Raw genomic sequence first — 26,244 nt, forward strand, 5'->3', positions numbered from 1 at the left:
CCATCGGTATCAGCCTTCTAAAAAGAGAAGGCTGGTGCAACCCTGACTGGGTAGCAAACATTCCAGATAAGAATATTTTGGTGGATTTTTTTTAAAAAAGAAACTTTCACTGGTGTTGACTCAAAACTGTTTTGAAAATATGATGTTAAACCTCTCCAATATCAAAAGGCAGGAAATAATGATTTATATATTTTATTTTGACTTTACATGCGGTGTTAAAAACCCAAAGTACATATTATTTACACATCCACAATACAAGTTTACAAGATATCTATACATGTTAAAGTACTCTATAAAACAGTATAGAGCCACTTCACTTTAGGGTTACTTTTTATGCCGTAACATTAAAAAAGATACAATCTGTGTTTACCTTTGCACAAATGGATAAAGCATTTAAAAATTAAATTAACAGGATAGAGACTAGATTTAATGTTAGAAATCTCAACATAAATACTGAAAGAACTCACATTACAAACGACAAGGCAGCACAATGTTACAACATGTTACCGGGAATCACACAGAGTTACCGCTCCGTTTTCCGCACGCCAGGATTAATATTGGTAAGGTGAACGCAAACACGTTTGTCGGCGGTGGACTGAGTAGTGTTTATCGTTGGTTGGTTTAATTTATTATTAATCTGTAATATTTTAGTTGCAAAGATGAAGTGTATCGAGAACAGAAGTTTTAGCTTTTGAGCTTCCAGAGATCTCAGGGGATTGTGTTCTTTATAAAACAATATTCTCAAAGGAAAAGCATAACTGTATCAGTATTCTACATCTTGTATAAAAATGCTCTGGTCTTCTGACCCATCCTCCCCCAGGAAATGTATATCATCAGCATTATCACAAGAAATCAGCTGACCTTATTTGTCTGACTTGGTCAGGAGCATTCCTCTGCCTTGTTACTATCTAGGTTGGGGTCAATAAACCACCGTGTGACTTGCAGCATCGTAACTGAAACAGCCATCGGATTGCCCATCAACAACTGTACGTGGCTTCTGCAAAGCTACGAATCAATGACTCTATGGTCTCCGCAGGTGTCCCAGGACCCAGGGAACCTCATTGGACTTCACAGCGTCACTGTTTCATCCTTAGCAAAGCAGGAGTGGAATGTTTATCATGGAAAGGACATAACGCTGCAATGGGGGTGGACTGCTTAATGGTTCTAGGTTGTTTATTTGATTTTTTTAAAAGTCTCTTCAGGTGCTGGTTGAAAAACATTTACAACTGGCACTCAATAAATGATGTGCTATACTGAAAACACTTGACAGATTTTAGTACTTCTATCATTCTCATGAATAAGGCACAAAATGCACAGATTCAGGTAAACCACATGTAATATTTACAGTATATCGTCATTACCTGCATGACTTAGGAGGAAATTCTCACACAACACAACATAGACAACGTGATTGCACCACTGTTAGGTTTTCATAGACTGTCTGTTAAGCCAATTACAATTCTTTTCACATTTCCCTCTCTTGTCTTTTTTTCTTTTTTTCAATTTTAAATCTTGGGGGTAGGAGGAGTTAAAGGAAGAGAAATTTTACTACATGGGAAAAACCAAACACAATCAAACTAAAACCTTATTAGTGTGTCAAAGGTTAAATAGAGTGACTCAGTCTCGGATTCACAGTGGACAGGTAAGTTTTACTACTGAATACTGTTGGATAAATCAAGGATACCTCTTCACATCTCTCTCTCCTTAAGCTGGCAAGACTGTAATAGAAGTTTTAATGAATAGCAGCACAAAATTACTTAGAACGCTTACATTCTGGCATTGGGTACCATGTAAGTCAATCATAGTGATGGTCAAATCAGCCTTCATTGTATTTATTTCTCAAAGCCGAACCCAATGGACTGCTGTGGGAAGTAGTTATTGTCTCTTGTTCAGTCATGCTCAATGTAAACAACTCCATAGCACAAAAAGATGCAATGGGCACCTAACCACATCCTAGAGGGTACAGGATGCACCCACACGCACACACGCGCACACACGCACACATACACACACACAGTTCATTGGTGGCATGAAAAAAATTGCCCCACATGAAAAAAAATGCTACAGTTTGGGTCAAAGACTGAATATTTAGCAAATTGTTTGGTAATCTACAAGTTTGTTTCTTTGAGACATTACCATTGTTTTTGACATTTGTGCAAGAGGCAAGGTGAATGCATACATATTAAAATGTTCACATTGAATGGGAAGACCACCCATAATAATGGCAGTCTCAGTTGAACCCATTTTCAAGTATTTGCTCACAGATTCTTCTGCACACTGTATCAGCTCTTTACCCCGGGAAGGTAGCCCCTCGGAGCTGGAGCTATACTTCTCTTCAGCTTCAAACAAAAGAAATGGAATGGCCAGCACCTTCCTTTGTTTCCAGGCGAGTACACAGAAGCCTCGCTGCAGTAGCTACATGTGGCAAGTTCAGATGTTGCCAAAGTGGGAGAGTTTCTTTGGCCACTTGGTTCTCTTAAAAGACAAGCGAGTCTCTTATCTTAAGGTACCCTTACAACATCATCCTCGCAACAACGGGGACAGCAAAAAGCCACACGGGGAACAGCACACTGAAGACCTAGTAAGTGTATTTGTTCAGTGGTCTGACAGAGGTGGTTTGAGGAGCAAATGAAGGCTTTGGTGGCACGTCAGGTTTTAAGGACGGTGTCCTCTTTAGCCCCGTCCTAGGAAGGGTGCCATTACTGGTGTAGCTGCTCTGTCTGGAGAGGGAAGGCTGCAGGTGAACACTCACTGGTGTGCCCTGAATGTAGTCCACCTTCGCCCCTGTGGGTGTGGGCATGTACCCGCCACGGTTCATGCTAGACTGTCTCGATAACAAAACACCATTGGGTGAGTTTAAGTTTTTAGGCATGGCAGATATAGAGTGCCTCTGGGAGGAGTTTTTGTGGTAACCTCTTTGTCTTTCCAGAGAGGTCATGGGGACCCCAGGAGTGGTGGGGACGTCCACTCGCTTGGTTGGGCTATTTCTAGGGAGAGTTGAAGGAGGAGAGTAGAGCGATGCTTCCCGGTTAGGGACCTTGGGCGGGACCTCAGACATAGGTCCCACGGGATCCAGCATTAGGGTCTGGTGGGCCATCTGGATGTCTCCCATGATGGCTTTGGGGTTACTATTTGGATCATTCAGATGCTTCAGGAGATCATTGAGGGTATTCCTGGAATCCACAGAACGCCGGTGATCTCTTTTACTGGAGGACTTCGTAAGAGGGTGGTCAATGTGTTGAAGCTTCTTTTCAGCTTTGTGAGCATTGGAGTTTGAGAAGGACGTGTTGTAGTCGTGGGTAGCGTTAGGAAGAACAATGGCACTGGGGATATGCCCGTGACTTAGTGGGGAGTGGGGCGGAGGACTAGAAGGAAAAAACTGGGGGGTTTCTTTCCTTGAAGCTCCATGGCCATGGGCCTTGTCTGAGTGGCTCTTCATGGCCTGCAGGGTCTTCTGGTGCAGCACAGGTGTGGACTCAGGCGTGGGGAGTGCAGCCAGCTCAGGGGGTTGGCCTCGATGGTCCATGACCATGGATTTCGTATCTCCGGTGGGCGGCAGCTCTTTCCGACTGGTCAGCAGGTTACTATACAATTTGGGAGAATCAATATTCTGCTGATATTCCTTGACGGGGCTGTCAAAGAGACCATTCAGTTTGGCAAAACTTCCGCTGGAATCTGTGCACGACTGGGCAGACTCTGCATCTTTGTGGATCTTCCGGTTTTTCCGAACGAACATATCACGATAGCAGTACACAGCCACCCCTGCAATGAACGCACCCAAAACAAAAGCGGCAAAGACACAGGTGATGAGGACATTCATGTGGACCATCTGGTTGGACTCTCCAGACTGAACTTCCCATCGTACACCTGCAATAGACACAGGGAAAGAGTCTGGGTGAGGTGCTCTGGAAACAAGACCTGCCAGCAACGGCTTCCATTGAGCCAGCGCTGGCTGCACATGGTCTCTACGCTTAGCTTGGAGGGTGAGGTAGACTCTGAAATTCCATATTTTTTTTCTTTAACTACAATGGGATCCCCAGAGACACCTGATTGCTGCAAATGCCAGGATAACTCTAATCTCCCATTGATTTCTATTCTCTGTCTTCTTTCCCCCACCTCCTCTTAAACAGTTGTTATAAAACAGAAATTTTAAGCGTTCCTACCTAAAAATTAGAATTATAAAGTGTACATTTTCTAAATGACCTGTTTTAAACTCACAAAATGTTTTATCTCATGGTTTTCTCCTAATTCATAAATCTGGATTCAAAGGCAGCTGCTAGGATTAGGGGCATGTAATGAATTGGCATAAATATATATTATGCTAACATAATTATGCTACCTTAACTGGAATAAAAACCCATAACTTGTTCACAAACTAAAAGCATCTGCTTGGTCATCGTTAGCTACAAAGACAGACATTCGTTTTTGCTTTGATTTTTTTTTCCATTCCATTTTGGGGCGAAGCACTCTTGGACTGCCTGCTATGAAAGAAATCTAAACAGTCTCAGGAAATATACTTTGCATTTGTTAAGTAATATGATTCAAATATCTTGAGATATTTAGAAATCTTTAAGTTAGACTAGAAGAAGAGTAAATTAGTTTTAATTATTGGGATTTTTAATGCAACCACAGACATCTAACAGTCAACCAAAGAAATGTTAGTTTAAGAGGTATCCAAGTCTGTTACATGCTATAAACACAGCTATCCCAGAATAAGGGAGGTCAGAGTGATTCTGAAGGCTTGGTGGCTTTAGGTTAGTACCGAGGCCTTGGAATGTTAGTCATTTTTAATCATGTCCAGGGTTATGAGATTGAGTGGCATTTTGAGAGACAAAGAATAAAGGCAGAAATGGTACTACTAAAGAAAACAAAGCAGAAAGAATGATGATAAAATTGTGTACAGTGAAAATATATAAAACCAAAATAAACAGGTATAAATCATAAATGACAATGTACGGTCATAGAAACTGATTAGAAACCTGATTCCAAAGATGAGTAAGCGCTAAAGAATTGATTTTTCTTTTTTCTGGAGTAATATATCTCTTTAGCCTGCTCCATAGGCAGCTATGTTATAACTGCTTCTATGATGGGCTGTTGTGTTTTACTGCTTGTAGCATTCAAGCAACTTAGCACCTCACAGGTCCTTTTCATAATGCATTTTGAACGGTAGCTAAATGAAAGACGGGGACTGATTCTTAGGTAAAAATATCTGATATCTGGGTATTTGCAGTTAACGAGTTTTGGTTTTTGATGTGGCTGAATGACCCTCGAAATTCTCTGATATCTAGAAGTCTCCAGCATCTTCAGCCAGAAATCAACAGATTAGGTTGTCTGAGTGGCCGTTTCACCACCCTTTCTTTAACATCTTTCCACCTCTTTCATCTTTTAAGGAATGCACTCCAACATATCCACAGAAAACCAAAGTGACTGCGGCCAGCGGAGGCGGTGGTGACACAGGCAGCAGCCCCTCGGGCTCTCCTCTGGAGAGCCCTAAGTCCTAGACTCCAGAGCTACTAGGAATCAGGTTTCCACTCAGTGAGCGATGAGTCTCCTGGTGAGGCCTTACCCTTTGGGATACCTGATAAAGGATCAGTAAAATCAGAAGTGTGTGGGTCATCTTGAACTACAAATTTCCGGGAGCTCGTCAGTTTAGGTCTCCAGGTATCAACCACTTTGCGTGTGATTTGTGGGGTACTTGCTACTGTGGTAACAGAAGATGAAGATACCTCCATGTCTGTGGTGGCAAACAGATTTTTTTTATTAACGTGGGAAGTGTCAGCAGATTTTTCCGACTGACCTGTGGCATTTTTAAGTACAGTTGAGGTCAATTTTAGGAGGAAACCAGTTCTAGGATTTTATCAAAACACATCCACCAAGACTACACAAAATCCTGTTCTTGCAAGGGAAAACTAAAAACTAAAAATGAACAATAAAGCTAAACTAAGCAGATTTCAAAATTAAACATCCTCAAACACTCCTATGGAAGCCCCTGGGGTGATGAATGACACTCAAGGGAAAGGTAATACCAATCACGAAGATTAATTGCTACTTTTCTCATCCTTTGGTGAGATAACATCATTTCATTTCTTTTTGTGTATATTTTTCAAGCACTTGCATAGATGGTTGGAGACTGTCTGTCTGTCCTTCACTGGCGAGCCTACATGTAGCTTCATCAGAAAGCACCCAGGCAGGTCCCTGTAAACACTGGATGTGGGACCTGATGAACCAGCTCTGCCTACATTGTCCCGCTTTGCCAAGGACCCTGCAGATTATTCACTGCACCGAGGGGGCTCACTGTCCACCGGAAAGCACTGGAGCAGGGATGAACCTTGCCCGTGAATTCCAAAATGTCCAGGGAGTTCCTTCCAAAGAGTTAGCAGCAACTCATGCAAAAGAAACAGCATTTACAAGCTGAATTAGGATGTTCTGATGCATAAGATCTGCCATCCCTCCCCCTCCCCCCTTTCCCAAGGAATGAAACTGCTGGCGAGTTTTAGAAGCAGCAATAGGATTGGGAGCGACTTAATCTCTTAGCCTGTCTATTACAGATTCCCACCAAGTAGATTTTCCCTCACAGATGTAAGCATATGATTGTAGGTTCAGAGTCCAGAGATCCCAATTCCGACTGGAGTGATGATCACAGATGTGTGATCCAAACACAGACACAGAGAGAGGGGCGTGGGGAGCCCAGTGAGCACCTTCATCCATCGGAAACCAGCTTCACTCAACCGGGAGCCTTTTCATACCATTGAAACCACAACATTCAATGTTTCCCAGGATTACCGCCAACCATTCAAAAAAGATCTCTAAAATGTATAAATACACATTTTGGGGAAATGCGTATTTGTTTACTAGGTCTGAGGAAAGGTGAGGAGAGAAGGGGGAAAGTAATGACATTCTGCCATCCATTCTCTAGATGGCCAGAGGCAACATTCACAATGCACAGGTGAGAGGAAAGCTTGGTGGCCGCGTGCAGCTGGAATGCAGTCTATGTGAACCCATTTGATTTTCCTTAGAGGATGTGCCTTGGCCAATGATGGACTGTTCACATGCTCCACAGGGTGAAGTACTGAGTCAGAAAAAGTCTTTTGGTACCATCAGTGGGGTTATGAGTCAAAGCACAAAAATGAAGGGCTGCCAAACTGCGCAAAAGGAGGGGAGAAGGGGCTGAAAATGCCGAACTGAAGGAAAGAAAAGGTTGTTAATTCAAAAAAATTAAAAAAACTAACCAGATGTTGGACCGCCAAATATTTTGTAATCTGGTGTAGTTGAAGTAGGCAAAATTTCTAAAAGAATTAAAGGAACAAGTAATCAGTAAAAAAGTAACCAAAAGAAAGCAAAAATTTATGAATTCCAATTAACTAAAAAAGTCGAAAGGAAAGGCTACAAATGAAAAGATTAACCTACTGGTTAGACTACCTTTCTCTAGATTTCCTACAAAATTGTAAATGGTAAAGAAAAAAGAAAAGAAAAAAAGTAAGATTCTCTAAGGAAAAAAAAAAAAGTAAGATGCTTCTCTAATGTATCCCCATGACCAAACAGCTCAGCTTTTGCGAAGTTTAAGTTAAATGCTAGGTGGTATGTGTCCTGAATCATTAAAAGGCTCGTTGTAAAATAATGTTCACGTGCAAATGTGGTCAAAAAGAAGGGCCGAGGGCAAGGGCGATTCCGTCTTACCATCGCAGTCCCCGAGGTGGGCCGTGTTGCCGTATTCCGTGTCCTGTTCGTATCCTCCAGCGCTGTGGTGATGGAAAACAAAGGAGTCTTTGGTTAACAGCCTGCACAGGCACACAAGTGACAATCAGAGCAGAACCAAGAACATACATCGATTAGTAGTAGGAATAGGCAGAAAGGGGAAAAAATGGACATTTCAGCAGAGCTTGCTAACTGGAGTATTTCTGTGAAACATTTGGTAACTGGAATGTTTAGGAGAGCAGAAGAGAACTGCCTATTTCCCTTAGGTATTTCGCTGTCTATAATCTCCCTTCCCTCTCACTGTTCCAGATTTTCCTTTTTTTTAAAAAAAAAATACTCTCCCCTAAAAACAAAAACAGGGGGGAAGGGAGAGTAGTGTTTTTGGAAGTTTTCTAAAATTTCTAGCTTTGCAGACCCTGGGGAAGATCGGAGCAGGTGTGGAGCTCTTGGCTAATGTGGCAAAGTATACTTACAGCATCCCTGAGGTGACTCTACCACAGGTCCCCTGGCTTAACCAGCCACAGTAGGGGTCTCGAGATGCAATACAAGACCTGCGCAAAACCAAACAGAATGAAACTTGGATTTTCTTGTCATCAAAGGTCTTAATGCTGCACGACCCCAGGGTAAGAACAGAAACATCAGCTTACTTTTTACATGATCCATAACGCTCGCAGCGGCTGAGGGGCATGCGGATTACGCAGCTCGAGAATGCCACATACAAAGTGTGGTGATCTTTATCCAGCTGTAATGAGATGACCTTTCTGTCCTCCTCGTTCTCAGGATTACACCTGTCGTGTGGGATACGTTTTGAAGCCATACGTTTAGTAAGTCAAAAGCTACATGAACTATACAGAGCAAGTGAGGTTTGATTTTTTAAAAAATATATTTTATTGTTTTTTTACAGAGAGGAACGGAGAGGGATAGAGAGTTAGAAACATCGATGAGAGAGAAACATCGATCAGCTGCCTCCTGCACACCCCCTATTGGGGATGTGCCCACAACCAAGGTATATTCCCTTGACCGGAATCGAACCTGGGACCCTTCAGTCTGTAGGCCGACGCTCTATCCACTGAGCCAAACCGGTCAGGGCAGAGGTTTGATTTTTGCAATTACTGAGAGCTGGGGAGGTCGTAAGGAATATTCTAGGTAGCAAACTAAGCAAGTACATAGTTTGGGAAATAATAATCCTGTGATTCATCTTCTAGTGCTATACATGTTTGGTTACATTTCAGAAGGATAAAGCGTTTTTTAAGATTGCTTTCCCGTTCTGATGATTGAAGGGAATTATATTTGTGAAGACCATGTTGGACTGTAGAGGAAAAAAAGATAATGTTTTAATGTCGTTAAATCTTCCTGTGCTAGATGTTTCCCCTTAGTCTCTTTTGCTCCATTTCTCTCATCTATTTCTTGACTGTTTTAATGGTCTAAATAATCTTGTCTACCAGTGGTTAGAAGAATTACATTCTGTTTGTGCCTGTGTATGTGTGTGTGCTTGCCACTGTCTGCTGTGTGTAGCATCCTGAAATTGATCTACAAGGTAGGATGGGTGGTGCTGAAATGCTCTCATCTTCCACAAGTGAAATACAAGGGCTGGATTATTTTTAAACTCATCAACTGCCCACCTCCAAGCTCCAGTGGACTCAGGAAGAAAACAAAGCCAGGATTTATTTCAGTGAGAGAAAAAAAACAACAAAACCCAAAACACTAATATGCCAAACCACTGCTAATTCAGAGGGCTGGAAGGAAATGACTAGATGAAATAAAGTCCGGAAATTTTTGAGCAGTGCTGAAGAGTATTCTCGTAAAATATACCTACTTTGCATGGTTGTATGCTTCAATCTCTTCCAGTAATACGCTGTCATTCAGAGAGAAAGAACTGGTCTTTGCCAAAATTTTAAGTACCACGCCAGCTTCTGAGCCAACAAAGATGACAGTGTAGTTCTGGTGGGGTCCGGCGGAATGGTCCACGGCAATGGCTGTCAGCCTGTACCTGCGGGAGGAGGTGAGCCAGGTCAGAGGAAGAGGCCAACAGGAAGAGCAGGTGTGAGTGGGAGGGGCCGCCATGTCTGCATAGCCTTACCTGATCCGAGTCTTTGTGAACCAGGGCTCCTCTGCAATGGGTGGGACGGCAGAGTCCATCAGGGGGTGGGATTTGATGAACAGCAGGGTTTCATCCGGGAAACCGATAGAGGTTTCATAATCTTCAGCAAGGCCATGCTTTGCACAACAGCCAGGCCTGCAAGGAAAACAGTGTGTGTTTCCCCCACATCATCAATGGTATCTAAGGAATAAGTGTCCATTCTGAAAGAAGAGGTCAAGAGAAAAAGAAGAGAGAGCGGCACCCAGAGAGCAAAGCTATTTCCCTGACTCGGGTGGGTTCTCCACCGGCTCACAGGACTGTGGGACTGACTCCTGTGTAGTCCTGCACAGCGACCCCTCCCCGCGTGGGAAGCTGGCCCAGCTGCTCAGTGAAGATGGATGCTTCCAGTGGCCAGATGGTTTTGTTAAAGACAAAAATCCCTTTCCACCCTTTTTCTTTACCTTGGTGTTGGTACTTTGTCTTCGGGGACTGCTGTCCAAACAGAATCTGGAGTTTTCTGTTCTTTAAATCGTCCTTTGAATACTTTCTCAATGTCATCCATGCTAAATGCACAGACAGCAGACCCAGGAATACTGAAAAAGGGGAAAACCATCAGAAAAACCGTCAGGCCACAACGGGCCTATTCGTGGGTCCCACCAGCAAGGACAGAAGGTCTTTTGAGTTGCCAGGGCTGTGTTCTCACCTGTTGAGCTGTGTGGTGAACACCCCGACCACCGTGGGGATGCCATTGATTTGCATTATATTTGTAATAGACTGCAGGACATCGAAGTAGAAAAACGAATCCCCAGGGACGGAGCAGTTAAGCCGAGCCTTCAGAAACGAAGTCCAGTGTTTCTCCAGGACCCGCTGGGAGCCACCCATGTCGTTCTTACATATGCGGGCCACACGGGAATAGACAGCCTGCCCGAGGGACAAAGCAGAGGAAGGGGAGGGGAATGAAAACCAAAGCTGCTATGCATGGGAGGGACAAGAAAAGCTAAAGATGTATCTGGTTCAAAAGAATCTAGCAGTCTTCTCTCTAGGGAGCAGTAGACTAGGGGTGTAAACTAGATTCGCCTGTGAGAAAAGGGGCCATTGACCTGTTCTGCCAAAAAAGCTCCCTTAGCAGTGAGCCACTGACCTGGCTGAATGGAAACCATTCCCGCACTTGGTCTCCCACTTTGCTTCTCACGTTGCTAATGAAGTGTGCCCTCCTTAAGCCTGGCCCGGAAGGGGGGGCAATACTTTAAACTCATATGGGCTTTTACCGAAGCACCCAAAACTAAACAAGGGCCTCTGCTTCCCATCCTGCCTCTGACACAGGGAAGCACTGAACTATCAATGGATGGCTAAAGAGTTAAAGAAGCATCCACAGCTCAAGGGTGCCTGCAGAGCCAGGAAACATGAAGTCTTCTCAAGGCCCGAGGCTGCTGTTCCCACCCAAGCCATTGCTCAGCAATTATTCTCATGATAAGCTGCCCATCTCTCTTCACTTGGCCCTAAACATAGTGAGAAAAACATGCAAAGGCCCTATCTCTACCAATGTGGGCTCAATTCCATGCACAAGTCCACCATACAAGTCAAGCGCATATACTTGCCTTGCCTAAGTTATTATGTTCCACAGCAATCTCTCGAAAGAAGAAATAGACATAGTTTCCATATTCTATGGCATGAAGAAAGTGTGGTTCTGTAAGAAAATGAGAAACAAACTGGTTCTTAAAAGGTAATTCAATTAGTGTCTGACCCTGACTGCTAGGCATGACTGACAGATGTCACGTAGCTACATTCACGCCAATGGGAACTCAGACACGCCAACGAATTTGAGGAGCCCCGACATGGGTGAGCTGAAGCTCCAGGGGACACGGAGTCTTTAATGTCAGCTAATGGACTGTAAAAAGCCTACCGGGAACTGAACCATGGCAAAGGTCTTTGTTTCAACAGATTTATTCATTAACCTATTTAACTAGGGAAGGAAACCTCTCATGTTGAGAATTAAAAAATCTTGATTTCTAGACTCAAAAGAACAGAGTGACTCTGCAGATATGACCTAATCGACTCTCACTGTTGTTACCTTTCCAGGATAAGTAGATGAGCGTGGGCAAGGAGTATCATGCACATTGTGAGTTCCGCAAATTGGCACACTGAAATGGGATTTCTTTTTAAGTCACCTAAGACAAAATCCTGGATGAGTCTACTTTCTTGCCTTGGCTATGGGTCTCTTCATCCCTTGTCAATGCCGCTATTCACAACCAAAGGAACTCATCCTTGCTCTAAATAAACAATATAAAGTCATGCACAGAATTTCCTGATGACCAGAGCTCATGTTCCCACTCAGCCATCCCACTCCCCTTGGCGATCCCACAGCACTGCTCTTCAAAGTTACCTTTTATCCATTTGGAATCATATTTTATTGTGCGAAGGGCAGATCCATCGCCCATGCTTCGGTAAATAACAGCATCACTGGCCAAGAAGTCAGCCACCGTGGCAGAATATAGCTTCCCATCTGAAACCAAAGTTATAATTTGAGTAAAATAACCACAATTACCCTGTAGTGCGTTGCCCTTTGTAGTGTGGTATACTCTTTGGAGCGCTTTCATCTGTTATCCCCATATACAGAAATAAAGCTAAACGTGATGCTCATAAGCAACCTGTGACAGGTTGGCCCATAGTATTACCTAATTTTACAGATGAGGAAACTAAGCATCAAAAAGTCAAGCAATTTATTCAGGGTCACTGGCCTAGTTAGCAACAGAACCAAGTGTCAGAATACTATATTATAATATGCCTACTTTCAATTATTTTTTGGAAAAAATTTTCATCATTTTTAGATTTTGAAACACCAATTCCAAGGTCGCTATCCTAGTTATGAGTTCTTTTTCTTCCGTTAAATTCCTTCTGCACCTTCAATGTCATTAATCATTTATATTCATTATGCTAAAGAACCTTACCAGCAAAAAGGGCAACATTGGTTTGTTTGGCATCAAATGGGCATCTTGCCAGGCCACTAATGTCTTCCCCATCATACTCTAAGGTATTCAACTACAAAAGAAAAATAAATAGTTGGTGTCAAATCTGTTCAATGTACCCGTTTGAAGGCAATACTGCTTTATTTGTACTGAAATTCTATTTGAAGAATTCTGTCTTTATTCTTCCATAGCATTAGCCATAAAACAAATTACTAGGTTATAGCAGAAAGGATTCAACTTTGACAGCATATTAGTGAAGAAAGGAAAATTGATGAAAAAAAGCACAACATATAAAATATACTTACCCTGTAGAATCTACAAATGGGATTAAATGCGTTGGTACCACATACAAAAACCATCTCGTCGTTTCTTGGGACAAATACTTTGATAAAGTTGTGGCATTCATCCTACAGAAAGTAGTAATTACATTAATATTAGACATTCTATACTCTGACATTATGGGATCAAGACTACAGAAAGACACAACGGAGCAGGCACTTGTCTGCTTTACTTACTTTATGTTTGCCTTTCATAGCACAGTTCTCTCGATCCTGTTGCTTTGACCGCCATGTCAGTTTCTGCAATTAACCAAGCAAAACCAAAGCTCAGTTTTGAAGTATGAAAATTCTGGGAGGGGAGGGGGGCATTATCCAAGTTCTGAGGGAATGCAAGTAAATTTGCCAACGACACTAGCTTACCTTGCTCGGTATTACTTCTGTTTTGGGGATTTCATTTAAGTTTACTGTATAAACTTGATCCCTGTTGGAAACAAGGCCGTAAGTCATAGCATGTGAATGCATAAAAATGTTAAGTCGCTTCTTATTTTATTTTTACAGATCTGCCTTTATTGTGTTTTGGAGATCATTTGGATTTTCTCTGTCTCCAGCAAAGTCAACAAAGGGTACTTTTTCATTAGTGGGAAGCTTTTATATATCACTGTGGTTAGGGAGCAAAGAAAGCTCTTCTCCTCAGGCGTGGGTCAAACTGCTACTAGCATTAGCATAGACATACTTCTAATATTTGCTCGAATAATTCCAAGTTAAAAAAGAATAAAGAAAGATCCCCCCTGCTGCTTTAGGAATAAAGAGCGATGTATGATTTCTTGATGTCAGTAATAAAACAGCAGCGCTGAAGGTTGCTGCTCTGTGTTTTGTTCCTGGCACACAGCACTGGCTTTTCTCTGTGAATATTTTTGGCCACTTGCAATTTTTGATCACAATCACATATTAGTTTTTCATGAACTAGACACATTAATGCAAGCACCACGAGAGAAAAGAATTTTAATCTAATAAACCAACGAGAGGAAAATTACCTGCCAGCAATATAAAGTGTGTCTCGAATTTTCAACATCAGCTGAAAGTCCAGCCGGTGCTGCGATTCATTGCCTGAAGGGCGTCCTCTAAAAACCGGATATTGCCTTGAATCTGCAAGTGAAAATGGGCTAAACCATCAGTCAGGATTACGGAGCTAAAGAATCAATAGACAGCATTGATTAGCTGTATATACTAGTTGTAGAAGGGTTTTAACTAAATTCCTCTCTTCGGGTCTTGAATATAAATGAATCAAAGCCGGTAAATGTCAGCAAATTGTCTTTTTCTTTTAACAGAAAATACATAACCTGTATATGGGCTGTTATAGAAAAGCACCCAACAAAACTGTCCCATTTTTCCGAACACAACTATGGATAAATTAATAGGCAAAACATGTTTAAGGCATATAAAATCTCTTTCTAAAAGCGAATAACACTTAGAAAAATCAAAACCAAAAAAGCTTCCTTCCTAGAAAAGGAGAATGTTCTGTAGATTACTTACAGTGATAGTCAACAGTATTAAGGGGCTCATCATCCTCAGGAAAGCTGACTGCCCTCAGCTGGGAGATCATCAGGAGCAGCATGTAGGCACAAAGCAGGAAGAACCTCATGGTGGGCCAAGGTCAAGTCAGAGCAGCCCCTCCTCAGAAATCCCACTTAACTACCTAGAAAACAGGAAGAGTTTGGAAAGACCTCTGTGCTGGGATGAACCTGTTTTCTTATTTGTAATCAGCTCAGTCTTCACCACCAGCTCTCTCCAATGCCCTCCTCCCACCAGGAGCCCTGGCCGCGGTGAAGGAGATATCTCTGAAAACACAGGCAAAAGATGGCAGCGTGCCAGGCCTGATTACAGCATCTGGTGAGCATATGGAAGTTTTAGGTACATTTGCAAGAGTTTTTGAGGTAACTATGTATGGCATCACAGCAAAATCCCCGGAACCACCAACAGAAATGCTGGCTGCTGACTTGGCAAGAAGATGGGCAATGTTGGGATTAGAATTTTAATTAAACTCCAATCTGCTTCCCTGCCCCCAGCCCTGAAATACATCCAGTACAGCTTGCCTCTGCCCCTCGTTGGATGCACAGGCTGCTTCCCAAAGAGCTGGAGAGCTGATGGTCCTGTCCCCTCATCTGATCGCTGCTGAAGGCATTGCCAAATTCCCAGCATTGTTCAAGCCTTAGCCCAAAATTCTTAAGTAGAACAGTCCCTCAAGCTTAGTAACGCCAACAAGAAGCAATGGCATGAATGACCTTGAATCAGGGTGAAAGAGTATGAAAAGAAATTAAATGATTTCTCGATCAATCCATCAAGCAAAGCAGGGCAGGGATGAAACAGCACAGCTGCCGCCAGACCACTGGGGATGTCTACATATTTACATAAAACCATTTGGACACAAACCAATACGCTAAGTACGTCTGTCCTCTAAGCTTTATTGAACTTTAGAACCATAGGGGGCCTTAGGGACCATCTAGTCCAACCTCCTCATTTTTCAGATGAGAAAACTAAGGGCTGGAAAAATGAAGGGACGCACGGAATTTCATGGAGCTATTTAGGAAATGAGTCCAGTCCAGTCCAGACTCACATCACCTGAGTCCCCTCTAGGCTCCTTTCATCGAATTAGATGATGGTTTTTTCTTCATTATAGCATTACAAAACATCTTTTGGGGATAATAAATACATTTGTTATTTTTATTGAAATGGTGTTCACAGGTGTATGCATATGTTAAGTGTTATCAAAATGTACATTTGCATATGTGTAATATATTGTATGTCAATATCTCAACTAAAATTACAGCATAGTATAATATTAGATGTCAATTTTTAAAAATCTTTAAATGGTATCCATTTATTAAAAATATAAATTAGGGCCCTGCTGGGACAACAGGATGGGTATTTTTGTGAAACTGTAAATGCTCCACTTTGCAATAACAATACTCCTTCCTCGACCAAAATTGTGACTTACAACTACTGTACCAAACTGGAAAACATTAAGACTTATCTTCAGTTTCATAAATCCAAGAACTTTAGGGGAGAGGATGCGAATCACTTCAAATTCTGGGGGAGTCCAAACACTCAACCAGGTACTTACTATGCCTCTTTTATCATCTTAATGTCCAGCACACTGATGCACATGTATGCTATGCTATGCTTTCAATATTTATATTTCCCTAAAGTCAAAAGCCAAGTCTATGTGAATTTTAGAATCCTACTTTTACACAAAAAGAAAAAAATATTGCAATACAATTTTTCTTAATGAATAATTAATCCAACAGTAAGTTAGCAGGATCTGGGCAGCATCATTTTGTACTCAGTTGAAAGAGTGTGGGCTTTGCTGGCATTCTGACTTGTTGGAACTCCATCACTTACTAGCTGATTGACACAGGAAAGGTTCTTTAATCTCTTTGAGCATTAGCTTCCTTATCTCTAATGTGTGGATAATAACACCTTCTCCATAGAATAAAAAAGAACTAAATGCCGGGCGTAAACAGATTCTGAGCAGTTAGTCCTTCTTACCCATTTAAAAAAAAATATATATTTTTATTGACTTCAGAGAGGAAGGGAGAGGAAGAGAGAGATAGAAACATCAATGATGAGAAAGAATCATTGATCGGCAGCCTCCTGCATGCCACACACTGGGGATTGAGCCTACAACCTGGGCATGTTCCCTGACCTGGATGGAACCATGACCTCCTGGTTCATAGGACAACGCTCAACCACTGAGCCATGCCAGCTGGGTGTTCTTACCCATATTTTACTGGACACCATGCATATGACCAGGATGATCCTAAGAGTCAGAGAAGGGTCTGGGAAAAGGATATTAAAGCTGTTTGGCCATTTCTCCCCTCCTCCCCCAAATGAATAGTTATTTTAAAATATTAAGGGTTATTTTTAGAATAAATTTTACAATTTGAGCCCTTATCAAACCTGGAAAGGCAAGTAAAAAATAAAAACCAACAATCTTATCATCCTAACCCAACAACAATGCTGACTTGGTTCTAGTCTTCTTGCCACATGCACCTATTTTCAATCACGGAAGATGACCTCTTTCAACCTACCACTTCTCCTGAAGCAGCGTCTTCCCATCCGGCTTTTCCAGAGTGTCTTGCCATTTATAAAGACCCCAGAGAGTTGAAGCAGTATAAAAATACAAAAGTGTTGCCCTCAGAACCAAATTCGGTTATGACATTAATCCCAAGCTTCATTCTCTGAAGTCAAATCACTGGATTTTTTTGCAGGGTATTGGGGAAAATTAAGAAACAGCAACCACTCCTGAAGAAACTTAGAAATAACTGTGTGAAGACAAGAAGACAGTTCTGTGAATCTTTCTTCACCAGGACTGGTAACTGAATGGCTCACTTCATGTAGGCAGAGCCTCGAGGCCCCAGACAGCCAGGCAGCGAGTGGCCTCACCTGGAGCAGTGTCTGTCACAGCTTGATTCCAGCATTGACATTGAGGGTGAACTCACTGCTGACTCATTGGCAAGTGCCAAACTGCAGGCTGAGTCCCATTTCCTATAACTCATTCATGTGACACGCAGAAAGCAATTTCTCCTCAGACCCCGCCCCCCACCAATCTCATCCTCCAAAAATAAAGCCCCATCACTAATTGCTTCCTTTTCCTGCAAAAAAGCTTCACTTTTTAAAAAGAATTACTTTTAGACTTGCCATAGAAATTATAAGTGGAAGTATTTAATGTAAAATGTATATCAAAGAAAGGTTGATTTCGGGGAGGAAAGGATCTGGAAATACCTGAAAAAAAGGTCCCAGGAAGGAGATTTATTGCATGCAAACCCCCTCAGATGACAGAGTTCTTACCTTATTTAAGGAAATATCTCAGAATTCTAGGACTCAGTAAACTCATGAAACTATGCTATGTTGAAAGAGGGCCAGTTGAGGCAGGACAAAATGTTGGAAAAGGTCACAGACCTTGAGATTAGAATAATCCAAGTTTAAACTTACTTGTGCCATTTACTTCCCAGCTCTGGGACTTTGTTTAAGTACACTTAACCTCTTTAAGCTTCAGTTTCCTCAAGTGTGAAGTAGAAATAATTATGTTTTCTACCTTATAGGCTCTTCCAAGGATTAAATGATATAATCCTATATAATAAAAGCCTAATATGCAAATCGACCAAACGGCGGAACGACCAGTTGCTATGACACTTTTATGTAATGATGTTTACTTTGAATTTATATTAGTTCACACAAACACTTCATCCATGCTTTTGTTCCGGCCCTCCGGTCCAGTTTAAGAACCCATTGTGGCCCTCAAGTCAAAAAGTTTGCCCACCCCTGTTATAGGCTCTTCCAAGGATTAAATGATATAATCCTATATAATAAAAGCCAAATATGCAAATCGACCAAACGGCGGAACGACCAGTTGCTATGACACGCACTGCCCACCAGGGAGCAGACACTCAACACAGGAGCTTCCCCCAGCCTGCAGGTCCCAGGCCAGCCAAGGCAGGTGCCAGCGGCTCCCCCGCCATTGCCCCACCGGTCACCCTGCAGAGGGAGGTGACTGGTGGTGGCAGCAGGGGGCGAGGCTGTCGAGCAGGTGGCACCAGGCTGGCCAAGGCGGGTGCTAGTGGGGGCCCCCTGATCACCCCACCGTCACCCCACAGATCAGCCCTGATCACCGGCCAGGCCTAGGGAACCTACCTATGCACAAATTTTGTGCACTGGGCCTCTAGTATATATATAATATCCAACATGGAACCTGGTCCACAGTAAATCTCTAGTAAATTTTTATGAATATTATCATGACTATTATTGTTATATTTTACTGGGAAAAAATGCAAATTCAGGGGGGGAGAAATGTTTACTCTTTCATCTTGTACAACTATTTGCAAAACTGTTTACATATGTCATCATAACAATGCCAGGGGTGTTCCGGGAGGATTAAGGTACAGCTTCCTAGATGTAGATGCCTCCAAGGAGGAGGAGGGAATAACATAATAACACCATATATGTTATTCCTTTCAGTCAGAGAACAGTGAAACTTCAGTATATTTTGTAATTTTGGGTATTATATGAGCTTCTCCATACAATCTCGATGTTAAAGCCACCTTATAATGTGAAAAGCACTTAAAAGGAGTTCAGAGCTAACAAGACAGCCAGGGTTTGAGTGGCAGAATCCTTACTTAAGGGTGGTGGAAGAAAATGAGCCCCACACCTAGTACTTGAGTTCACATTAAGGAATTTGCTAATTCTTAAACTGCCTAAAGATGAAAGGATAGTTATAAAGAAAAGCAAAAGCTTTTTGGTCTCAAGTTTAGGACCCACCAAGAAGGAGGCGTTCTAGTAGATGTCTAAAAGGCTCTCATTTGGGCCTCTGAAGATCTATATCCCCAGGAGAAGAGGCAAACATGTGATAGACCAAACCTTACGAAACTCCAACTTGATCTCCGATAAGCTAAGTGCTAGATTGGATAGATGTTGTCTCCTCCTACTCTAGCTACTTGCAGAAAAGATAACATGAATCTTCTGTAGAGAAAAATAAAATCATCCAGAGACTATAATTTTTTATAAAATGCTCAACATTCAAGCAGCAATTACTAGACATTTCAAGAACCAAGACTAAGAAAGAAAAAAGATAATATAAATAGGCCATAGGTAACCCAGCTATTAGAATTATTTGACATAAATTTAAAAAAATAACTTTATTTTGTCTAAGAAAAAAAGATAAGACAGATTTTACCAGAGAAATGGAATCTATTTAAAATTAATTAAGTAAAAATTATACAACTAAAAAACACAATAATTAAAGCTTCTTAACATATTTTTTTTAGCAACATATTTCTTGTAGCTAAAGAGAGAATTTGTCAACTGGAAGCTGGGTTAGTAGAAAATATCAGACAGAAACATGGAGAACATAGAAAAAACAACCCCCAAAATAGATAAGAGAGTAAGAGACACACAGGATCATGTGAAAAGACACAACATACTGGAATCCCTGAGATTAGAGCGAGAGAGAGAATGGACAGAGGCAATATTTGACAAGATAATGGCTGCATTCTTTTTCAAAACTGACAAAACACCACAAGTCACACATTCAAGAAACTCTAAGAACTTCTAAATACAAAGAAAAATACATTTAAACACACCATAGTCAAGATGCTAAACACAGTGACAAAAACAATTTTGAAAGCTGAAACATATATTACCTTCAGAGAAGAACAATACTAATAGCTGACTTATCAAGACACACAATGGAATCCAGTAAACCATAGAGTGACATTTTTAAAGTGCTGGAAAAAAAATAAATTTCCAGCCTAGAATTCTACCAGTGAATATATTCTTCAAAAATGAAGGCAAAATAAAGATATCTTAGACAAACAAAACTGAGAAAGTTGTTGTTAGCAGACCCAAACTAAAAGAAATACTGAACAGGATTCTTTAAGCAGGAGAATGTATAGGGTAGGTTAATGCAAGTTCTTTTCATCATTATGCACAGTGGCTACATTTGAAATTAATGAATCCCAGATAGAGAGATTGGTATATAGTCTTTGCCTCCCTGAAAGCTATATTTGTCCAAAGGAAATGAAAATTCAGAAATGGAGTAGACCTATTTTATCCACAGGCCAAAAAGAATCCAGGAAGATACCTCGCTGTTTGTATAGCTCTCGCCTGGTTCTCTTCTAGAGAGATCACTTCTCAAAAAGGGGCTGTTTAGACTCTCATCTTCCATTTACCTCAGGACCTGAAAGTGGAGTCAGCCCTCCCAGTTTCCCACTGATTCTTCCAGACCTCGGGCTCCCATGATCTTCCCCCAAAACAAATAAATTAAATTAAATTAAAATTGCTTGACCTTCTGCCTCTGCTCCTGTCTTTCAGCTGATAACTTCCTAGTCACTTTAAGAAAGACATTTCAAAGACTTTAGTGCATCGTTTCACTCTGGGACTTGTTATCAGCTATATCTTTTTCACCTTAGAAATCATAAAATCAAGCAATATATTCTTTGATCCCCATCTCTTGTTTTTTCAGCCTGCATGTAGGACCCCTTTTACCATGACTGCCTGTCTTTCTCCCCAGGGCCTTCTGTTCCACTAACGGCTCTCCCTTCTTCCAATTCAATAGCCTTTCCCAATTTTGACATACAACATTACCTATCTTATAGGTAATAGCCCATAGTCAATCATTTCAATAATACACTTGCCTATACTCTGGATTCCCTCATCTTTTGTCTCTGTGTCAGACTTTTTGGCAAAGTTCTTACCTTGGATGAACTCGGCCATTCACCTTCTGCACCTGTCCCACAGCAGCTAAACACTAGTGAAGACATCCATACTCCGGAGCAATTTGGTAGTAATATCACGGAATTCTTGATCACCAGCTACAGCGAGCACTCCTGAAATTGTGGGGATCCTATGTTTCTCTACTAGGTCTGCTCACTCCCCAAATCAGTTAAGTCTAACTTTTTTCCATTTTCCTCAAGGCCCTAATAAGCTCTCTCTCCTTACTCTACAGCAATATTCCCTCCAGTCTCCACCCCAGTCCCACCCCTGTCCTGCCCCAGCCAGCTACTCCACATAGAAAATAAAAGCGAAAGGAACTTCTTCCATACCCGCTTCTCATTACCAAAATCCATCAACTTATCTGCATCATCATCTAATTTTTCCTCCTTCTCTCCTTTTTAAGAGGATATTTTACTCCCCAACTCCTCTCCAAGTGTTTAAACCTAACCCCTTCTGTCTTTTCTGAAACAGAAAACAACATCAATATTTTTACCTCTAAATATTCTATAATTTTGTATTGATTAAATACTATACATCAGCACTTAAATTTGCCAAGCCTTTCTCATCTAAAAAAAAAGGGGGGGGGGTCAAAAAGCTCCAGAAACCCCAGCTTCTCCTCCAGTCACCACCTGCCTTTTTCCTTCCACTCACAGACACTGAAAAGCTGTTTTATTATCGCCAACTGTTGTCATTTCCTTACCTCTTGCTCATTCTTTTACTTCTTCTGTTTAGTTCCTCTCTCAGTATTGCCTTTTCAGTAAAGTCACTGATGGCCTCCAGGTAACTAACTGCAACAGTTCTGTCTCATGTAATTGCTCAATGGCTCTAGGCACAAGACACGTAGACACAAGGCGAGTGTCTACAGCTTTTCAAAAACACTTCCATTCCCGGCCTTCCGTTATATCACATTCTTCTGCCCTTTTACCTACCTTCTGTCTGTCCCTTGTTTGTCTCCCATTCACTTTTTAAGTGGAGCAAACATTACTTTTCTTAGAATATGAGTGTCGTCATATAACCTCATAATCCTCCAGTAACTTCCTAGTGCTCTTAGGAGAAAGCCCTGGTCTCTGTAATGTGGCCTTCTGTGTTCTGAGCCCCGCCTCCCTCTCCAGTTTTATCATGAGCATCTCTGTCTCTTCAGTTGTGCTTCTGGCACCCTGGCTATCTTTCTGGCCCTGGAATGTGTCATGCCACCCATTCCCACCAAGCCTTTTCTCCTACTGTACTTCTGGGTGGTTCTTTTTTTTATAATTTAAATTTTTTGTTGTTTAAAGTATTACATAAGTCTCCTTTGCCCTCATTGACCTCTCCCTCGCTGCCCTCACCCTCCAGTACATACCCCCCGCTCCCAGCCCCATCTGTGTCCATTGGTTATGCTCATATGCATGCATACAAGTCCTTTGGTTGATCTTTTACCCCCTTACTCCCCTGCGGGAAGGGGGGGTGGGGGTGGGAGGTGATTCTTCTCTCCCATCCTTAGCTGGTTAAGTTCCTAATTTTTCAAAGCCTAGGGAAGCTTCTTTGCAGTTCCTTGGGGCAAGAATGTCTCATAGTTGTCAATACTTGAGACAACTGTGAATAAACTGCAGAGGAAGAAAACAAAAGAACTAGTTATATGCCCTAAATTGCCAAAGCCCTGAAGAATCTCTCAGGGCAAGATTAGCATTTTGGACTCTTGTCTAATTTAGATTAATTTAATACCATTAAACAAACAAAACAACAGCAGATCTTGAAACTCCACCTTTGACTTTCATAGTTATCGCATCTCTCTAGCTGCTCCTTCTCAGCAACCTTCCCAAACTCATCCTGACACACAAGTCCTTACATGTGGTTCTTCATGGTTCCATCCTGGCTCTTTTGAGATTCACCCAACATTACATCCAACTTCTTTACTACCACCAATTAATTGAGGAATCCAAATTCCACATGTCCAGCACAGACCACATGCTTCAGTTCCAGACCCAGCTGTCCAACTCTCTATGTTGAAATCAGTAAAAGAGGCGATTTGAATTTGGTATGAGCAAATGGAACTTAAAATACTTGGCCTTGACTTGTCCTCCTGCTAAATTCCCCACAGAGCACAGGTTCTGAGCTCAGAGTACCTGGGTTCAAATTCATACAGTATCACTTACCAGCCATGAGGCCTTGGCCATGCCTGCCACTTTACTTCTCAAAGTCTCAAGTTTTCCTGCCTAAAGTGAAGATGATTGCAGCACTAATATTATTATGATTTTTCAGTGAAATAATCTATGTAAAGCATGTAGCCAAACCCTTTAGGCCTGGTATAGATCCAATAATTACAGCCATTATTAATATTGTTGTTGACATTTTTGATAAACTTAGTCACTTAGGCCTTCAATCTAGGAGTCATCTAAGATCTCTCCCTTTCCATTATCCTCTTTCCAATCTGTCAGTATACCCCTGATTCTTTCTTGTGATTGTGTTAGAGTCCACTCTTTATTTTTTTAAAAAATATATGTTTTTATTGATTTCAGAGAGGAATGGAGAGGGGGAGAGAGAGAGAAATATCAATGATGAGAGTGAGTCATTGATCTGCTGCCTCCTGCATGCTCCACACTGGGGATTGAGCCTGCAACCCAGGCATGTGCCCTGATGGGAAATCAAACCCTGATCTCCTGGTTTATAGGTCGACGCTCAACCACCAAGCCCCTCCAGCTGGGCTAGAGTCCATTCTTAACTGATTTCTGCTTTCCTAAACTTCGACCTCCTTCTCCACAAAGCCGCAGAACGATCTTCCCAAGTACAAATCGTATCATGTTACTCCCCTGTCTAAAAACAGTTCCATGGCTCCTGAAGATCTCTATGATAAAATCCAAATTCATTTCCAAGACTTACAAGGTCTTCCACAATCTGATTCTTGCCAGCTTCTGTTTCAGCTACCAATACTTCCCCATCTCAAAGCAGTGTCTTCTGTATAAACTATTCTCTCTAAAATGCCCTTCCTGGAAATTGTCTGCTCAACAGCTCAAACTTGCCTGAACTTTTCCCCTTTCTCATTCTTCCTCTACCTCAAATCCCTCTTCCTCAACCGCACTGTTCTGGTCCCCTCAGGATGTCTGATCACACTGTGATGCCATGTGAATACTTCGATTACAGAACGAATCACTTCCTGGTGATGTTACTTGTTTTCACATTTGCTCTATCAAACTGGGCTGCCCCAGGAAAAGAGTGCATCTTACTCTCTTTATCTCCACCATCAGGCACCGGGCCCGGCACCTTGGAGGTCCTTAGTCAGTATTTAATAACAACAGATAAATAAATGAAGGAAGTAGTACATGGGACCAGACTCAACCACGGCACAGGTGCCACACCATGAGCACCTCAGCACCATCGCCCCAAACACCTGGAGTCTTGAGTCTACCATTGTTTTCCTACAGTATTGGCACACAATCCTCATTAGCTCCCAGTCCATGAGTTTCCAGGTGCTGTCAAACCAAGAGGTTCTTACAATCGGCAACAGATGCCTCCTTTCACACCGACCCATCATTAGCAAAGTGCCCTTTGATGCAGGACAGATGGGCAACACAGGCCAAAGGAGTAAGTGATTTCTGTCACCTCCCACTGATATTCCTGCCCATTTTGCAGCTTTCCCAGAACAAATGGAAAGTAGAGCCATTGCTGAGATTAAAGAGCAGGACACGCGGGACTGGCAGAGCAGGAAGCCTACTCGACTCCCACTACCAACAAACAAAAATAAAGTAGAAATCAGCTTGCCTAATGGCTGGCTGATGCCGAGATTCTGCAATAGGAAATTCTTTTCTTTGGCTGATAGCCTTTTTTTCAGTTATAGAGTAAGTAGTGTTAGAGTGTAATATAAGCCAAAAGTCAGTATGAATACATTTATATGATTTTCCCCCCAGCTAGATTCTGATAGAAGAGACAAGAAAGAAAGGTGGCAGTAAGTACCATGGAAGAGAGAAACGGGAACACTGTGGGGTCCAGAGCCTGTTGTGCTCTTTATTAATGCCTTGCTTTTATAACCAATGTTTTCCAAAAAGTTGGGTCAATTGTGTTTATTTTAATTATATTTTACATGAATGAGGAAAACTGGCTATTTAATGGAGTTTCCTGAAAATTAAAGCAGCTCGTATTGAAAATTTTCACTTTAAGTCAATGCTTCTGACAACTATCAATAATTCAAAGAGGAATGAACTTAAAAGGAACTGGGCAGGAAGGGACACAAAACAGGATCTAACCTGTCTTTGCTAAATTCTATGCAAATCTGAACAGAGATCCCAGAATCTGCCCTCTGATCAGAGCCATGGCTCTGGGAGCAAAATCCTAGTGACTCCTCGCCTACAGCTTTTTGTCTGTCCCCTCTTACTCAAATCAGGTAACATTTTAAAGCTAAATCGTCCTACTAGAAGCAGTCTTCGTTGGAAGTGAAAATAACAGGAGATCAATGAGAGGATGAGCCCGTATCTAAGCAGAGAGAATCGGCTATCCGGGCAGATGACAAACACATCAACTTCGTAAGAGATGAAGACTAGCTTTGGGAAAATATAAAACATAGGAACCTTGTACAATCACAGAAGGGAAACAATAGATAGCAGAAGATGGCTATGGCAGCATGTGTCGTTTTTTCAGGGAGGACGACAGGGCTCTCAAGGCTAACTAGTAACGAGAGGAATGGAAAGTCTTTTCCTGTGTTATTTCCTCCACACAGTGGTCCGAGCAGGCAGGGCTGCTCCCCTCCGGCCTCCAGGAAAGGAACTATCCCAGACAAAGGAAAGCTCAGGGTTCCAGGGGATGAGTGAGATGCCAAAGGACTCAGCCTGTCTTTGGAACACTGGCTTATTCTACCAGATGACCTGCTGGGGCTGCCATATGGCCTGCGCGTGACATTCTGTTCAGGGTAATGGGGCCTGGGTCCATGCCTGGCTCTGCCCTCGGGGCAGGGATGACAGAAGTAGAGCCTGTTTGTTCTGATTCTACT

General features: G+C 42.0%; 1 protein-coding gene across 1 annotated transcript in view; it reads right to left on the reverse strand.

Moving 5' to 3' along the window:
• Nucleotides 1-1,470: 1,470 nt before the first annotated feature.
• SEMA6D (semaphorin 6D) overlaps nt 1,471-26,244 on the reverse strand; it is a 55,995-nt gene continuing 31,221 nt past the window's right edge. Inside the window, exons 2-19 of the mRNA XM_014453486.2 lie at nt 14,553-14,715; nt 14,054-14,165; nt 13,440-13,500; nt 13,257-13,319; nt 13,047-13,148; nt 12,724-12,814; nt 12,159-12,278; nt 11,374-11,462; nt 10,479-10,696; nt 10,237-10,368; nt 9,776-9,931; nt 9,512-9,685; nt 8,343-8,483; nt 8,169-8,246; nt 7,678-7,739; nt 7,230-7,286; nt 5,567-5,734; nt 1,471-3,867 (exon numbers count right to left, since the gene is read on the reverse strand). Of these exons, the coding sequence (XP_014308972.1) occupies nt 2,579-3,867; nt 5,567-5,734; nt 7,230-7,286; nt 7,678-7,739; nt 8,169-8,246; nt 8,343-8,483; nt 9,512-9,685; nt 9,776-9,931; nt 10,237-10,368; nt 10,479-10,696; nt 11,374-11,462; nt 12,159-12,278; nt 12,724-12,814; nt 13,047-13,148; nt 13,257-13,319; nt 13,440-13,500; nt 14,054-14,165; nt 14,553-14,661 (3,222 nt within the window). The 5' untranslated portion in view covers nt 14,662-14,715 and the 3' untranslated portion in view covers nt 1,471-2,578. The remainder of the gene's footprint in view (nt 3,868-5,566; nt 5,735-7,229; nt 7,287-7,677; nt 7,740-8,168; nt 8,247-8,342; nt 8,484-9,511; nt 9,686-9,775; nt 9,932-10,236; nt 10,369-10,478; nt 10,697-11,373; nt 11,463-12,158; nt 12,279-12,723; nt 12,815-13,046; nt 13,149-13,256; nt 13,320-13,439; nt 13,501-14,053; nt 14,166-14,552; nt 14,716-26,244) is intronic.

The sequence above is a fragment of the Myotis lucifugus genome, unplaced genomic scaffold (assembly GCF_000147115.1).
Source record: "Myotis lucifugus unplaced genomic scaffold, Myoluc2.0 scaffold_23, whole genome shotgun sequence".
Classification (NCBI taxonomy): Eukaryota; Metazoa; Chordata; class Mammalia; order Chiroptera; family Vespertilionidae; genus Myotis; species Myotis lucifugus.